This window comes from Rhizophagus irregularis, chromosome 1 (genome assembly GCF_026210795.1).
Source record: "Rhizophagus irregularis chromosome 1, complete sequence".
NCBI lineage: Eukaryota > Fungi > Glomeromycota > Glomeromycetes > Glomerales > Glomeraceae > Rhizophagus > Rhizophagus irregularis.
The window spans coordinates 5855442-5874892 of NC_089429.1; the positions used below are offsets into that span (position 1 = coordinate 5855442).

General features: G+C 29.6%; 2 protein-coding genes across 2 annotated transcripts; one reads left to right on the top strand and one right to left on the bottom strand.

Moving 5' to 3' along the window:
- Positions 1-1927: 1927 nt before the first annotated feature.
- Positions 1928-3230, top strand: OCT59_001226 (uncharacterized protein). The gene has a single exon (XM_025308543.2). The coding sequence runs from the start codon at positions 1961-1963 to the stop codon at positions 2924-2926; it is 966 nt and encodes a 321-aa protein (XP_025177048.1). The 5' UTR covers positions 1928-1960; the 3' UTR covers positions 2927-3230.
- Positions 3231-5678: 2448 nt separating this feature from the next.
- OCT59_001227 (uncharacterized protein) lies at positions 5679-6423 on the bottom strand. The gene has a single exon (XM_025318032.2). The coding sequence runs from the start codon at positions 6267-6269 to the stop codon at positions 5961-5963; it is 309 nt and encodes a 102-aa protein (XP_025177047.1). The 5' UTR covers positions 6270-6423; the 3' UTR covers positions 5679-5960.
- Positions 6424-19451: the final 13028 nt, after the last annotated feature.

Here is a 19451-nt window from a genome sequence, read left to right on the forward strand (position 1 = left end):
TTAAAAAACAAACGACAATTGAAATCGATCTACACGAAATGGCTCTCGATAAATGAACCGACGCCCCACACAAATAACAGGTGTGACAACGAATCCTAATGTAAACTCGAATAACAAAGATTAGATCATGTATACATCCTCGAACTTCTTACATTCAGGCGCAACGGACCTCACATATTTCTTATATAAAGATTTTTAATTTTTTTTAATCCTAATAATATATATAGATTTAACTTCTTTTTTTCATTTACTTTTTTTTCTGTTTTGGACCTCCCTTCAAACAAATTTATACAAAGCTAACGGCCGCGCTACGCTAACATAAAATAACAGGCATGACGATTCCATTATTAGTGGTAGTAATTTATGTCTAAATAAACAATCATTCAACTTAGCGAGGAAAAAAGAAAAGAAAAATGCACTTGAAAATTTTTCTTTTATTGAAAATTGCAGGAAAGTCTATTTACCATTATCACTATAATTTGGAGCATGAAAATTTTCTTTTTTTTTGGAAAAATGAAAGTGAAATTTTGCAGCATTTTGAAAAAGCTGTCAACCAGATCTTAAAACGTGTGATCGACAAGGTATTTTTAAAAAAATTTAAAAAAATAGGACTTTGCGATGGACGATAACGTTAATTCGGCAAATAAATGAAAAGACCTTAAAATAACAACTTCTTACGATTATCTGGAACAAAGAAAATAATCCTAGACAAATATATTCGAAAAACAAACAAATGGTATGAAAAATTCCTCAAACACTCAAACCCAAAACACATACCACCATTGATCGGCAATCCTTAAAAGAGTGGATATTACAGCATAATCTTACAGAACGCATACCTAAGCAATATGAGTTCAAGATTGAAACATATTACCCCATCATGGACCGGGTCATCGAAGTAGAAATGAATTCTCAATGTTCATCACACAGACAAACACTTATTTAATATTATTTCTAAATACAAAATATTAATACTATCAATCCCTAACATACATGTATCTACCCGGTGAATATAATGGTCAACGGCTTAGTTCCAGCAGAATTCTATGGGTTCAGTGTCTAATTCGTCGTCTCAAATGATGGTGTAGGAGTTTGTCTCTGCGACTGTTCCTATAGGTTTTGAACCGATTTTTTGTTATGTCTCTTTGATGTTTCCATTTTTTAAAATGTTCGTTTATTTTTTCAAATCAGGGTATGCAGGTCCAAGTAAGAAAAGGTAGTAGTAACGTTTAATCTCGATAAAAGAAGATATGTGTGCCTTGAAAATCGAGGAACTTTTTTGAATATTTCAATCCTTATAATAAATCTCTCAACCAGATTGTACGACCTAACTAATTGGGTCATGTAGACATCATCTAACGACCCATGGATTGATTTCACAATTTGATTTTGATCTTTCTCAGATTTATTCTTTTTCCCCATTTCTCTATCCCTATAAAAATTTTTTCAGAAAAATGATCACGTGTCTGAATTTCTTCGGAATAAAAACTAGAAAAAGGATCATTTATCGGAGTTTTTCCGAGAATTTTTTTATAGGGTATATAGATTACCATTTATGTATTGTATTATAGATATAATCTTGTTTATATCCTGTAGTACTACTTTATTTCTTTATTTATACACGAATCATATATAGAGCTGCGACCCATTGGATCATACCAAATCAAAAATAGTATTACCCGACTCCATAGCGGGTATTACGTAATATCCGGTATTATCCGGGTAAACAGGTAACGGGTCGCCGTATAACAAACATCAAACTATTGTATTGTGCATAATGCGGCAATTACTATAAATGATCTACAGCAAAGCCATCACAAACCGGTTAAATCTTCTATTTGTTTTTATTTATGAATAGTAAATCAGATTCTTATTGAGATTTTCACGAATATATAAAGATCACCATGTTTCCTTGCTAAAACATAAACTTTCAATTTTTTATTTGCTGGGTTAATATAAAATGACAACGGGAGAAGATTCATTAACAAAATTGATACGCACGTTACAAGATCCTGCGCCTCAGTATGTGTTAGGTTGCATACCGGCTATTGCAACAATTGGAGCAGCACCAGATAAAGGTTTAACGAATAAGTTATTATGGATATTACGGTGTCTTGGTTGTCCGTTTACCGGATTGTTTTACGCCTGTGGCATATGTAATGATCCAATAACAATGAGTACATACTGGCTCACATCAGAGCATTTTATGAAAGATGGGAAGAAACTTCCCTACAGACCTTTTGGTCATTATCATACTATCAAAATAGCAGATGAACAGGCAGAAGTTATTAAATTACTCAAAGAATGTATAGCAGAATCTTCTGCATTAGATAGACTTAGTTCGTTGGCCTCAGCGTACTATATACTCCTTGGTATATTTTCAGGGTTAACCAAGGCGATACGTATAGGACCATGTACTGGAGAGGATTGGCCATATCTACCACTAGCATTAGCCTGGACATTTCCAGCAATTTATAAGAGAGTATCCGGAGGAAGAATGGTAGTAAAGGATCCTAGAGATAGGTTAAAAGATATGCACGTTGTTGTGCATGACTTAAATTTCCACGAAAGTCATAAAAGAAGTGCCCAAGTTGCTCAAATTATGATAATCCTTTTATTCTCAATAGTAATTCCTTGGACGTCAGTACTTCTTTCCTATTTTACCCGTCCAATAGGATATGGCTGCAGGGGCAAATATCTCACAATATTGTCTTCTATTTGGACATTCAATAGCTTTATTGCATATATATCTCATATTTTAGGAGAAAAATCTATAGAGGGTAATATATTCATTCATGGATGGTTTTGCCTTTGTGGCGTTATAATATCTATTCTTTTGTTTTTACTAGGTCTGCTAAGCCATACACGATCATGGTGGACAGATCTATTCGGAAAAAATTGTGACGTTACGTGTATTGATACATAGATCATATCACATACACAAATAATTTAACTAGTGACATAGCATGTGTAATTGTTTCACTGCTTATTTTTTATTAATAATTTGGATGAATGTATTAGTAATGTATAAACCATGGAAAAAATCAAAATCTATCCTTATAATTAATAAATAATAAGATCCGTTTTAGTTTTTAAAATTTAGAATAGTAAGACAACCAACAAGATAAACTTGTATATAGAACAGCAGTGAAAAAAAGATGTTGATTCTTGTTTAAACATGTATAATTTTTAGGGCGTTAGTTTCGTCATATCGACCTAATCACGCGACTTTTACTTAATTCTTATTGAATAAAATAAATAAAATAATAAATAAATAAAAATTAAATTGTTTTCCTGCTTCTGTTAATTTTCAGCAACTCCCACTGTGTAAACCTTCACTATTGACAAAAGAATTACATTTATATATTCAATTTAATATTTCTTTTTTACCACATATAGATACGTATATTTCAATAATGGATACCTTATAGCACCGAACGTGAATGACCTAAACTCCATCAAGAAAAAAAGTTTGATCTTTATGGATCAAATTTCGTCAATAGATGGTTCATATCTTTTAACATAGAACGAAATCAAGAACCAATCACAAAATAACTTTAAAGGTCGTACGTCGAATTGGTTTACGGAGTTATAACAACAGGCTACTTTATCTCAACATAATCGACGCCTTATCAACCCTTTACAAACACCTTCGATTACCAACTTACACTATGATATACCTCCAGATTTTTGTTTTTGGCCAAAAACGAATGGACGGTAATTGAATCGATCGAATAGGTTAACGATCCTTTTGCGCTTAGTATAACTTATAGAGACATTTTTATTTATATGCCATTTCCCGAGGAGGCTACTTGTTTGACTCCAAGAAATTTCACACCGGTTGCAAAGGATGTCAACTACATATCGCGATTTACGTCACCATGTTCTCTTATCGAATTCTCTATTCACTCTAAAAATTCAAACCTAAAGCACATATTCCTAAGCAGCGACTTAAAATAGACTTACCGTTAATTACATACAAAGGAAATACCACTTTCAACCATAGCAGAAGGATTAACCATTGCCACAGCTTTAATTTCCTAATAATAAGTCACGTGATAATATTTACCGACTCTGCTAATAGTATCTCGATATATCACTACGTTTCTAACCCGCTTACCTCTAAGAGAAGAACTTTGAAAATTAATAACCATCTCACCCCATCATCTTTTCCATGCTTTCCATCATCCAATACATTCTATGTCACTGTAAGTTATTATCCATTGCTCTAAAAATGTCCCTAATTTTTCAATTATATTGATTAACGAGTTATCCGCTATTATATTGATTACATTTCTTCTTTAACTAATAAAAGGGATAAATTATTATTCCTTGCAACATTGCTTTAGTTTGTCTGCTTCTTTTATTACCATTTCCTATACAATCCGTATCTCGTTTTCTTTACTAACTGATATATTCATATACTTATTTTTCTTTATATTTGATTGACGTCCTTTACAGTTGATTAAGTTTGAAAAGTCGTTTCCATTTGATTTGGTCGACTACAAGATGAATACCTATATTCTTATAACATGTACTTTTTGACTTCTTTTTGTATTTACTAAAAATTATATTATCTTCTTCGTTCCATGTTATTATTTTATTGACGTCGTTTGACGTGTATATACTGTATTTATTTTTTAAATCTGTATACACAGTGTATCGAACCCAAAGTTAAAAAAAATCACTCAATATTCACGTAATAATAATTTTAAATGCTTTTACCTTCGCCATAATGCTACCGTTACCATCTTCATATTTCCTCAATAAATTACCCGAGGTACGATACAATTGCAAAATAAATGGATAAATAACTAAGTGATAGTTACAAAAAAAAATGGAAATCTCAATTGGATCAAAATGATCGTAGAATAAAAAATAAGTCGTATGTTTTTCCTAATCTGGCTTTTGTGTGTTGTTCTACAGTTCTTTTTATTATAAAACTATAAGTTTCCGCGAAGTTCTCTGTTAAACTCTGCTTAATTCTTAATTATCTTTAGACCTCCGTAGAGAAATAGTGTTAGATTAATACTTATATTTAGATTATGACACCCGCCCGATCTCCTTAAGAACACATGTATAAATTTTTTGAAAATTTTTTTGTAATTGTAATACGAAATCGTCAAGGTGGCCATCTTGAGGTTTAATATAAATAAACCTGTTGTAAAAGAACCGCCCTAAACATGTCAATATAATAAAAAAAAATTTATTATGACGACCGGATTTTCTACATTTTATTATACCATATTAAAAGAAATATAACGAGAGTTTCATTTAGAGAGTATATATTGTCCGTCCGCATAATGAAATAATGAATTATGGCGAAGTATGAAATCTCATTACAATGACATGGCTTTTAGGGGATTATCGTTGTGAGCAAAAAAAAAAATTAGAACTAAAAAAAAAGGATTATAAATACCTATTGTTGATTGTTCCTTTCTCTGTGCATGCACTTTTGTATTCCACATACTTCTGATTCATTTTCACACAGTCGAGAATGATTAGTTTAATCTTTATATTCGACAATAAAAATTAGTAATTACGAGATATTTCATTGAGTTTAAGAACTACTATAATATTTTCGAATGTGAAAATTCCGAAATACAAAATCCCGAGAAACGTAGCTGAAGTAGGATTAGGATATTCATTACATTCATTACATTCATGTGAATACAAGATTTTGAAAGCGCGGAAATAATATTATTAGTATAAATAAAATAATTATTTATTAGTATGATTTATATCATGTAAATGATCTAGGGATACATAAATAACACTAATAAAATTTACTAAAAACAAACTACGTCTAAATGGTGTTAAACCAAAAAAACAAAGGTATATTATTATTATTGAGATTAAGAAGGAAATAGAAAAGAGAAAGTCATATTTATTTTGAATCGTTAACCCTCTAATATAAAGTATATAATTAAGTATGTGAATTTCTAAGGGTTTTCCATTATTTAACACCGACCGCCGACACGAGGAATGCGAGCACCAATTCCGATTTTGCATGCCAGGTTACAACAAGACAGCTTAGGAGCTTTGCAAAGTAGATCAGGACATCTACCACGACAAGAATTAGCACGACACTTTGCAACAAGAGAGGCGCCAAATCTCCTAGCAAGATTGATAAGAATAGCAGGCAAAAATTTGGCTTCAACATCTTTCTCATCATTCCCTTTACGTTTTACTAAATGATCGTCAAGTGCTAAAGTAACAGTAGCAAAAATAGCCAAGATGAAGAAAAGGTAGAAAAGCTTGAATTTCATTTTGATTTTTGATTTTTTGATTTTTTTACAAAGGAATGTTCTTTCAAGTCGTGTGGAATTGAGGGGTATATATTTGAAAGGTCGTCTTTTTTTCAGACAACTTTTTTGATTTTTAATCGTTCTAGTCGTGTAGAATTGAGGGTATATTTATAACAAATTTGAAAAGTTGTCTTTATTCTACATTTAAATTCAAAGAATGATTCAAAGAATATTCCACAATTTTTATTTTTCGTGTAATAAATCTTTGATAATCTTTAGAGATATGTTTTTTAATTGTATGTAATACAATAATATTAATTTGATATAAATCACATTCGAACTAAGCAATTAAGGAGTTTAAATGTGGTTTTCATTGCTCATTTATAGTTATTGGTCAATTTTTTTTTAATTTAAACTAATGACACATTGTAATATTAATAAGGACGATCTGCAAAAATATGGTTTCGATTGGGAATTTTCGATCGATCAAACAGACCGGGTTGTTCACGTTACACCTAGAGCTTTTCACTTGATTATCCTATGAATAATTTAGGACAATTCGTTGGAGAAATTTGAATTCCGGATATCCTATGATATTAGAACAAATTATTCCAGAATAATTCGGATTATCATAGGATAAAATATGATGAAATCATTAGAGTCATTTAGATTTAATTTATAGATATTTAATCACCTCTCTATTAAAAAATTTAAAAGTAGAGTAGTAAATTTAATACTTGAATCTATAAACTTTATTAAAATTCAAATTTTAACATAATGAAATACAAAAAAAAAATATAAACTTAACTAATGTTTTAGGACTTTATTCAAATTTTTGCAGACACTTGTGATCATTCTAAATCTAGAATCTAGATATTAAGCGGATTATCCTGGATTATCCGTAAGGATTCATAGGATTATTCATAAATCAGGATATCCGTTTTAAAATTAACTGGATACAGTTAGGATAACAGATAATAGGATTATTCGGATAAATCCTAGGATATTATCCGTTCAAGGAAAGCTCTAGTTACACCAACCAATAAACGCGATCAAAAAGAACGATCGAACATTTTTGAACTGGTCTAGTAGGCCAATGTTTACCTCAAAATTGACTAGTGGACCATTGTTTGCCTCAAAATTGATTCGCATCACATTCTGCAATATATGACCGCATATTTGTTTGATTTTTATCCTACCTTTTACTATACTAAATAAAATTATATGCATAAATATTTTCAACGATAAAAATAAATCCCACATACATTAAAAAGGAAAAAATAAAATAAAAAGATAAAAAATAGGCATTGACACAGCGTTTCACAGTAAACATCACCAAATTTGTTTAGTTATATAATAGATGATTGATTTTATTTTTATACTTTTTGTTTATATGTTTATACTCTGTTTTAAAAATGATTAGAAATTTATTACTAATTAAATTGGATTTATCCCAAAATAATACAATAAGCAGCCTAAAGAGCGTGAAAAAATGTTATTTTCGGAACACCCAAAAACGGATGTATAATGATCGAGATCATGTAATGCAAGTGATCTGCTTCCAATATTAAAATGTCACTTTCACGTGATTTGTGATGTCGATCATTTCAGTTACATTAACAGTTAACGACAAAAAAGTAAAACAAATCAATAAAATTATAAATCTTTTTTATTAATGTAATATAACTTTATAATGCATATTATATGTATTGCTATTATAATCTTTCCAAGTACTAAGTATTGTATGTCGCTTACTAACTTTCAATATCTTAATATCTTTTATCATTTTTTTCAAAGGTTAAAATTTTTAACTTTTTTAACCATTCAATATTCCCGGCATCCTTTTGCTCCTTAAGGATTTTCGATATAGATTCAATTATTTGAATAAATTCATCAAAAGAAGGTTTTTTTTATCTACCTCTACATCATCTTTATTATTGATTGCATGCGTTATTGTTGTATTTTGTGCCAAATGTTCCGTTGTTACTAAGCGCTCATTTTCATTTGGAATTATCAAAGAAGGGTAAGTATGATTACGCTTAACTAAATGGAAAAAATTCGTATCTAATGTATTACCATAAAAATGAATCAGATGTTTACAGATCATGAACGATTTTTGTAAGATAATATGAGTCCACAAATCCATTTAGTTACATCTGTTCCATAATTATTATTTTGTATAGAGTTTGAAGCTAAATTTTTCTACTCTGCTTTAAATTGTTTTTCCAATCAGGTGACCTCCCGTCCACAAAGAATTTGTTGAAGCTTTTCGATTAGTACGTGAAGTCACCTGACGATTTTTATTAGATAGCCTGCACGCGTTACATGTTTTTTTTCCATCAAAAAAGTCAAGAGAGTACGAGAGTACGTTTTTAAACATCCAGAACATGATTTTACTAGATTGCTTGAATCCATGATTTTATTAAACTTTGGTAAATGGAGAAAAAGAGTAAAATGGAATACATATTGTATTAATAAAATTTATTATAATATACATTATATACATTTTAGAAATGATCGACATCAAAAATAAAATTTCTGATCTGCGGGACAATGTGCATAATTTCTATGCCGATAGGTGTGAATCCTTCTAATGTAACGGAGCAAATTCATATTAATTAAATAGAAATAATGTTACTGAATTTGCAGAAACGCTTGATCTTCACTGGTAAATAATTGAGAGACGAAGACAAGACATTACAATAGTTATTCGGTATTTTTAATTTACGTAGGATTTTGACACATCAATCCGTTGGGAATTGGGATCTCTAATATCCAATTTTTTTACAAGCTTGTAATAATTTGTCGCAAATGCTTAATGATCTTTAAGAGTACAATTATTATTCTATTTTCATATAAAAAAATTAATTTCTTATCATTAAACAATACTCTCAAAATATGAGCCACGATACTTTGAAGTTCACTGAGATAACGACTCAATTTAGGAATAAAAATAAAATTTCCCTTAGTAAAAAAACTTCATTTTTCCGTCGTCTAAAATTTTTTTATTATATAAATTAAACATTGTAAATTTATATACAGTATTAAAATTGACTAATTAAATTCAATGCGCGTAAAGCATGAATAAAGACCTATCGTTTAGATACATAAACCTTCATCTACAGCAAACTCTTCCAATAACTCGAAAGAAATAATCATCAAGATACAACTGGAATAACTACTTTTAAAGTTTATTACACAGAGTACTTCAAACCACTACTTCCCATTTTCTTAAACAAATATTTTTTAGATTATTTTCATAATAAAAAAAATGATTTTAACTTCAACCCATCCCCATGAAGAAAATCTTGCACATAATCTTAACCTAAACACCTTCATTATACATTACTCTCAATTCATATGCTTTCCTAATTCTCTTAACTATACAAAAAAAAGAAAAAAATACATCGAATAATAATTCCCGTTACACATCAAACACGCTTAGCCTCAATTTCATCAATAAGGAATTTACGTTCCTTCTATATCACGACCAAAAATAAATATATCACGTCCTACACTAAGATAACTATAATAATAATATAAATATATAAATATATAAATCCATTTAGTTTAAATTAAATAATTAAATAATTAAATAATAAAGCTAGTAAAAATCCTTTCATACCTGGATGTATTTCTTTATTATGATTTAAATATTGTTGTAAATTAGATGAAAAAAAGCTCAACAGTATATGCTGCCAAATCATCCATTATTTTTTAAACATTGGTGATTGATTAGTTAAAGAAACTTGAATATTGAATTGTTGTTGTGCCAAATGAGCAGTCATGGCAGCAATTACGTAGCATTTTTAGGATCCTGAACACGTACTACTAAGTTAATTTGTCCAAAGATTGAGCATAAAAGTGAATATTCAAATTGTCTTCATGCTATTAATAGCATTTGTTGTTAAAATAGAATTCAGCCATATCACTATCTGATCAAGCTGTGAAGCGATTACTATAATAAATCTAATTAATAATTAGAATAATTGCTACTGACGGAATTTTGGTATAAGAATAATAATTTATAATCTACAAATAATATAAATTATTAGAGCTAATCATCAATAAAGTATATTGAAAATTTAACTTAATTGTAAATAACAACGAAGCCTCAAATCATAAATTTACATAATTGGTCTACTCTATTATTTGTTTTATCATATTCTCATCCGATTAAATCATAATAACAATAATGTAGAGAAATGAGAAAAATTTTCTATACAAAAAAAAACCCACGTTATCCTTGCGAAATCTCATCAGACTTTTTAATTCACATTCTTGTAACTTTTTACCAAGCAAAAAATACATTCCTTTAAAACTATTTCAATGTCATTATTTCGTTCCTCTTGTTGTGTTAATACGTCATTCATTTCAACTACCAAAAGTGAAAAAAGTATTTCTTTTCCATATTCAACTAATTACGTTATGTCGATAGAAATAGCATCAAATAGCTGATTAAGAGTTGTATTATTAGGCTTATGAATGTGATATCATTACAGCAAGGTGAAAGTATGTAAAAGAGAAAAAATAAATCGGCTAAATTAATTTTTCTAACTTGTCACGAGAACCAATCTCCTGTGATCCAACTGATCCATGCATTTTTTTGTGTGTGTCTAATGACACACGTTTGCTAGTTCTCTTACGAACACAGAAACAACCATTGAAAATCAGTCATCAGTAGGATATGAAGAACCAACAATTGAAAATCAGTCGGATATTACGAACGCAGAACCAAAAACTGAAAATCAGTCGGAAATTACGAACGCAGAACCAACCATTGATAATCAGTCGGATATTACGAACGCAGAACCAAAAAAATCAGTCGGAAATTACGAACGCAGAACCAACCATTGATAATCAGTCGGATATTACGAACGCAGAACCAAACAATTGAAAATCAGTAGGATATTACGAACGAAGAACCATACAACTGAAAATCAGTCGGAAATTACGAACGCAGAACCAACAACTGAAAATCAGTCGGAAATTACGAACGCAGAACCAACCATTGATAATCGGTCGGATATTACGAACGCAGAACTAACAATAATCAGTCGGACAGTCGGATATTAATGGTGTTTATTCCGAAAGCTCTATAACTAACTGCTCAAGAATCATATAAAGCAAAGCGCAAAATAAATTTCTGTATTTAAAAAAAAACATTAAACAGTTAGAAAACACTAAATACGTATAAATATATTCAATTTTTTTAGAAGACCTGAAAAGAAAACTTTAACCTACGTCAAAACCTCATTATTGCGATTTTTTGACTTATATATTTAAAATCGCTGTTTAAATTAATAAACCTGAGATTTTTATATTTTTAAAATGTAGACAAAGACGGGGATCATACGGGTTTGTGGGTCGAGCCCTTAACGAAGGAAAACTAACTACTAACACAACCGTACGCGTATACATCCAACCTCCTCCTAAGAAGAAATCTTATTGTAAAAGAACAATACTAGGCATGGCCAGCAGTGGAGTGATCCACACTATTCAAAATTGTTTTGTGTTTGGGTTGAAGTAACAAATGATCGTGATGCACAAACCTAATGCAAGTACACGTGCTAATATAAGTTTTTTTTTTCATAATTTTTTAGTTTGTGCTTTTGTTCAAGCTAAATTTGTTCTTTAGCAGGTACGAAAATCGGTAAGCTTTTAATAATTAATAACAGTTTTTTTTATGTTTCAACGTTTTTTATAATTAGAGAACGAACAAACTAATTCTTTGTTATAAAATATGTTTTCAGAACTCATTTTTTATATTAAAAAGTACTCTATGCATACACTGTCAAATGGAAACTTAAACTCAGTAGGTAAATGTTGTATATAATAAATTTGATCTTAGCAATTTTTTAAGAATTTTTTATTGTGGTAATTTATAATCGTGAAAGCTTTAGATTTAGTACAATCCCCTCTGTGATATTTCTTTTTCAAATCATGTCCTTCAAAACATTGAGGGACGTATTGTTACACTATTCATGGAAGCACCCAAATAAAAAAATAAACTAACTTAAATTCATTATACACAAAGGATTGAAACATTCTTTGCTCTCTTTTTAGAAAAACATCTTATTTAATCTCTTTTAAAATCTTGTTATGGATGGGGGGAGTACATCATAGAATTATTATAATTCAGCCATGATTCAGACGACAAATTAGATGATCAAAGCTTCTACTTCACAAGAAAACCTCTGTTTCAAAATCTTCTACGTTAACATTTCAATCAACACAGCTTAATCGAAGTAGGTAATTTTATGCTGATAGATGATCAAGTATCTCAAGTATCTCAGAAACCTGGATTATTTACAACTCCTAAGCGTTCGAGAAAAACTAAGAAACAATACCAAAAGCAATAACCAAAAAACGCTCAAATACAAAGATTGATGATGACAACATTGTTGTTTTATTAGAATAAGAATCATTGAATCAATATCACTTTCATCTCCCAAGGAAACGAAACATTGACAAAATGTAGCACATAAAACTCGCTATTATTTCGCCGAAGTCAAAAAACAGTATGTGGATGATGTTGACGATAAAAAATGTATCGGAGAAGGACGAGCGAGTATTACTCCTAGTAAAGTTCAAGATATCTCGGCGACAACCATTTCTACTCCTATAAAAGTAGAATAAAATTACTTGCCTGATATCACAGTAGATTGGTCTTTATTTGAATGAAGCTGATCTAACCACTCTGGAATCAAGAGAAATACAAGATGATAGAAATGTGCTTGGTAAAAATCTCAGGTGATTTATCTATGGTCATGTTGCTTTACAGCCTAGTTCTAAGTCTCATATAAAAAGTACGACAGCTTGAAATAGCTACTAAATGAGGAACAACTTTTAGAGATAGTTAAAACAGGTTAGAACTTCTTCCAATAAATTTGATATATCGTTCTCATCTCATCCTCTTAACCCTATTATTAAACTTCTGACAGTTACCTCACCTGCCTTAACTAAAACTGTACTATTTTGGAAAGAAAAATATTGCCAAATTCTTGCGGTGATCAGAATCTCGTGAAGATTTGTAAAGATGGCTTAATTTAAGATCAAAGAAGGAATATCTTATTGCAATTAACTCAAAGGGTGATCCTAATACTGGTGATACTAGGAACGAAAAAAAAAACTTTTTTGAAGTCCGTTAATAACAAAAAAAAAGTTTAAGTCGATTAGTGATTTCTCAATCAAAGCACAAATGAGGTTACGGAAAAAGAAACACATATATTTAATGAAATCGATGGTATACCTGCTGGTGATAAGATTGATCAGGAAACAAAATACCCACCGTTTGTATCTGCATTATATAAAACTCAAACGTTAATGTTCTATTACCATGAAGCGAAGTTCAATAAAACCTCGGAAAAATCAGATTAGTTATGACAATTACAAGGGAGAATTTACAAATTCAACCAATGGATCAATTATTGGAGCCAATTCTGTTATTCGTCAAGTTTGAACTTGCTATCCGCATAGAAAGAAGATTATACATGATGATCATATTATATATAATTAAATAAAAACTTAAATCTTGCATCTCTGGAATTTTTTGAAAAAGCTGCTGATGGACCACAACTACTGCTCATATTATGTTCATGGTTATAGACTTATAGTAATGGAAGCATTTGTCCAAGCTTGCTGGGACAAAGTTTAAACAAGGTTTAAAGTCGGCTAAAAAAAATCCAATATCGCATATTATTATAACAAAAATTTCCGTTGGTAGAAGCGAAGGTCGTGAAGGCTATATTCCTCTTGTTAACCTTTGGTTGACCAAAAAAACTGAAGGTGTAGGTGATAACCATTGAATGATCAGAATCAAATGAGTGAAATGACCGAATAACTTAGGCTAATGACAAATGACTACATTGGTGTTAAAATGAACGTAAAAAAAAATTATTTTAAAAATATTAAAAATATTGAGAACACAAAATTATGAATCAATATACGATAACCAAAGGGCAATTTGATGCTATCATGAAATTCAAAGACGAGTAAACTAAACCTAGTAATTCAAAGTCTTAGTACTTCAATTCTCTGGTGCGTTAATTGCGACGTTGCATATTTGGTAGAAAATTTCAAAAATTGTCTAGCGGTGATCCAAAATTAGATAAGCATACACAAAAGAATGCGAAAGAATATATGGACTTTCTTGAATTGGATTGATTTCTCTAAATTTGACCTTATAAAGTATACTGGAAAAGAAGGATCTTTTTCTACTATATACTCCGCTTTGTGGACGGAAGGTCCATTTTGGGAATTGGGATAAAGCTGCAAGTATATGGTCCCGTGGTGGTCCGACAAAGGTTATACTTAAACGTTTAAATGATTCAAGGGAACTATTATTACACGTTCTTTTCTTAAAAATATCGAACGTGATTACAGTTAACTTAGCAAGTTTGTTATACTGATATGAATGATTTTATTTTATTGAAGAGTAAGTAGCTCCTGATCACGACGACGTAATCGTTAATGATGACCTTGCAAAGGATCGTATTTCTAAGGAAGTGGGCGAAGCAAGAGGCGGCGGACGTAGTGCACGTGTGGAAGTTGTGATGGGTTGGCCACAGTGTATTGTTGCATCATCGATATATACCGATATTGTATTTGATCTTCTCGGGTCCAAGTTTTCTTATTTGCCATTTAACACATATTTGGAAAAATTTTTGAGGGTAATGAGTACATTTCCCGATCGAAATAATAAATGTGGTGACAAAAGGTATATATATATATATATAGTTTGAGATTTATCAGCGCAATTAATACTCAATGGTTAAACGACAATAGACAATTGTAATGTTAAAAATGTTTATATTATATTACAAAATTTATTTTTTTTTAAAAAAAAAATGAATACATGAAATGAAAAATAATTGTTAATTAATAATATAATAAGGAAAAAGAAAGGGGAGGTTCCTTTAAAGAAATAATAAAAACGAAAATAAAAATAAACTATAAAATAAATGAATACACGAAGTAATTAATTTTTAATATATTGTATGATGTATATAATTCATATTCAAATATCGTAGCTATTATATTTCAGCTTTTTCATACCAAGGAGCAGCTATTTTTAAATCTTTTTTAGTACCTATTCCTTAACTATAACAATATGTAGTAACTGTGACCACTTTTAATAGTAGAGGAAATATTAGATTTTCGTTTAAAAATAATCAATAACATAATGTAATCAATCATAAGGATAACTTACTTTCCCGTTTACATTTTTATTTACTGTGATTAAATAATTATACGGAATTTTAATTGAAGTTTTAAAATTTAAAGATTTTTTAACATCTTTATTAAATTCCGTATAATTAGGTCGGTCATCACACATTATTAAATTTTTTATTAATTTGAATTATTTGAATTATTTGAACTTATGAAAGAGGTAATGTTTAAAAGTAAATCTGTAATTATGATAAGGAAGGTTCTTTAAGACTTTGACAATACTGATCTGAAATTTCTTTTAAATAAAAATTTGTCACACATAAACGTTATCGCCAGATAATCTTGATAATCTGAAAAAATTTGGGTATGATCAATTAAATCAATGAATTGAATGAATTGGGCTTATGTTATATATTGATTATACAATATATTGCACTAAAAATGATATTAAAGATCTTTATAATAAATAATTCTCGTAATTGCGAGGAAAGACTGGATGAATTAGAAATTGCCACACAAACAAGCTAAGAATAAAAAAAAAAAATACAAGAATTTCGTGATAAACCTCTCAAAAATTCCTCTCACCCTCAAATTTCCTTTTTTCTTCTTTAGATTCCCTCAAATTTTCGTTATTAAAAACTTGAAAGCTATTTTAATACCATATTTAGGAACGTTTAAAAAATGAGCATTAATTTTTTGGTTGGGTTGTTGGGAAATTCTTTTAACTATATCAATACCATTTATAAGATCTATATTAAATTTTAATTAATTTCGCGCATTATTTAATATTAATGTAATTAATGTAATTTAAACTTTAAGACACTCACCTTCATAATTTTTAAATTACTCTTATGTTGTCTTACTCGATGCAGTGTTCATAACCGGCAAATTATCTTCACTAGTAAATACAATCATATCATTAAGAGTTGTAATATTGAGAATTTGTAAATATAGATTTTTTTGGGTATACTACGCGAAGTAAGATTATGTAAAAAAACCATTTAGATTTTCTGCATAAAAAAAACAAAAAATAAATTATCCATATTAACGTAATTCAAAGAAAAGAAAAACAAAAACGTCGAATTATACTCTCTTGTGAGATTTTCCATGAAAATTAACATTACTTGATGTATCCCCAAAACAATACAAGCAAAAAATTCGTTATATAAACCTGTAATTTAGCCGATAAATGCGTGGAAAAGTAGATATCTGGATTATCTTTAGCTTCTTCACGTCATCTAGTCTATAAATTAATTTTGTGGAAAAAAATAAATGTACTTGGCTCTATTGTTCCATCTCTTCCAGTATGAGGTGCAAAAGAAATAAACTGGTCATTAAGAAAGTAGAGCGAGAATTATACTGGCTCTTCAAATTTTGCTTGAATATATGGGTCGTGTTTCTCATATCTTCAAAACATTTATTTATTCCCCATATAAACGCAACAAACGCAACTTAAGTATATCATATTCATCCTTTAGGCGTTCGCGCATTTCTTTTAGCTGAGATCGATGATATTCTTAATATTATTTTTTTTCTGCTTTAGCAAAGCCTCGCGCTCCTCCAACTGTTTTTCAAACCCATCTAGTCGGGACAAAGCAGAGTAGCATTGAAATCATATATACCTGCTTCTGCAAAAATTCTTATTTTTTTTAATTCTCCTTTACTTTACATCATGTCTATTGCTTTGAATTTAACAGAAATCGTTACCAATAATTTCAAATTTGATACAAGAACCGTTACTAAATTTTATTCTGAGGGAGATATAAACAAGTAATTTCACCTTCATTTTTCAGCTAATAATTTAAAATTTCATGTAGACGAAACAGAAGCTTCTAATACAATACGTTACACCTAAGATAATCTTCAATTGAATGAATGTGTACAGTAGCTACTGAGCTTGTGGGCCAAGCAGAGAAGCTTGATTTTGTGAATGCCTCGTTCTAAAAACAGTCAATCTCAATATCTGAAGAATACCTCCATGCTCAAACTCTATTTATCAATTCACTAATAAAGCGTCAGATGGGTTTTATTGAGAATGCAAGTGGGAACGAACTTCAAGTTTTTAAAAATACGCCAATAATTGTTGTACTCACTTGCGACTCTAGTAACAAGGTCAACTTCGTTCTGACGTTTTTGATCATGCATTAATTAATGACATCATAAATAAATTTTGTTTAACTTTCTATAAATTTTATTTTTATGCTATTTTTAATCCATTTTATAAGCTTACAAAATATCATTTGCATCATATTTTTTTACTCCACTTTATTACATATTGCTATGCCTAATAAAAAATATCGATCTATGAAAATCTGCATGATCCTATTGGGCTGAACGATAAAATAAATAGTTATTGGATGTGGGGCTATATCGGTCACAGGGGCCTTTAGTGGACCTTCATTGATTGGTGAAAATGATCACGTTAATATTCTCATCATTCTCATCATTCTACCTCATCAATGATTAGCGGGCGATTAACTTCAGATTATAAAGGTTTATCAACTCACCATGTGCATTAATTCGATCGGCTCACATATGAAAAAAAAATGAAAAGATAAAAATAAAATATACAGTATACTGTATATGTACAAAATAATATATTATGATTATTATTTATATAAAATTAATTAATTTTTACTTTTTTATTTTGTTGGAACGAATAATAGATTTATATTAATAATTTCTTTGTCTTTAAAAATAATTATTCAAATGTATACAAGTCTAAAGAATTACATATCCAATTATTAATGTTTTCGTAAACAAATATATATATATATATTAAAGGTTAATCCAAATCTTAAAGAAGCATACAATCTCAACGATACAGTAAACACTATACTAAAAACGTAATGACAATGGATCGATATCTGAAACTTCAAATGATGATAACTCACTTGCAAATGATTCGAACCTGAAACAGCAAAAGTGAGGAAGATCGATGATATCAAAACATGACAAACTGAAACTGCAAGTGAAAAAATCCCACTTGTAAATGGTTCAAACCAGAAGGAAACTGAAACTACAAGTCAGGAGAAATGCAATCAAATTATTGAAAGAGTTATTTGCAATTAGGATCAACTCTAATATTTTTACTAAATTTAATTTTATGATATGAATTATATAACATTTAAATAATAGAATTTTATCATCGTTTATATGCATATGATGTTTCAAAGCATATTTATTTTTTGTTTATTTTTACTAAAAGGATTGTTGTTGATCGACATCCAGTAATTTACACACGCTAAAGAAATTTCTCTGCAACTTGTAGATTAAGTATCAAAAACGGAAAATTTTATTTATAGATGATCTGCAAAAGAGGTTTAACATGATAAGATTTAGAAAATGATTATAAGCCGATTTATTAAATGATATACAATCATGTTTCGAAATTTAACAACGTCAAAAAAAAGATTCCTTTGAACGATTATTTGTCTTCAAATCTTTTTAATTGAAAGGTAATTCCGTTATTTATCCATATATGTCCTGTGTCCTGTTTCAACTACTTTTACCCCTTTAACTCTTCATTAATTATAAAAAGGCCATAATCTGGCTTCGAGTAAATTATTAACAATGTAAGAACAAAAATTTTCAAAAATTATGCGTAAGAAGTTGTTTATTACGACTTTCTTTTAATCTCCTCTCCAGAAAAAAAAAAAAAAAAAAAAAAAAGGTTTGCTAAAATAAATATATTAAATTACATTAAGTTACAATTCATAACAAACATCAACTAAATAATCCTTTATTTTGTAACTTCTATTGTATCAAATAGTCGAAATTCGCGCCAAACTCTAATCCTTTTCACGCCAAACTTTTAATTCATTTCATAGACGAAATTCGCGTCAAACTTCAAATGCCAAAATTCAATCCTTTTTAAAGACGAAATTCCCGCCAAACTTCAATCCACTTCACCTCGTTTCAATAGATCCACCTCTCAGCTAACATGCTAACATTTCACTGTTATCGCCTTGATCATAATGATAAAATATAAATACTTATTGGTCAATGATAAAATGGGTCTATTTAAACCTT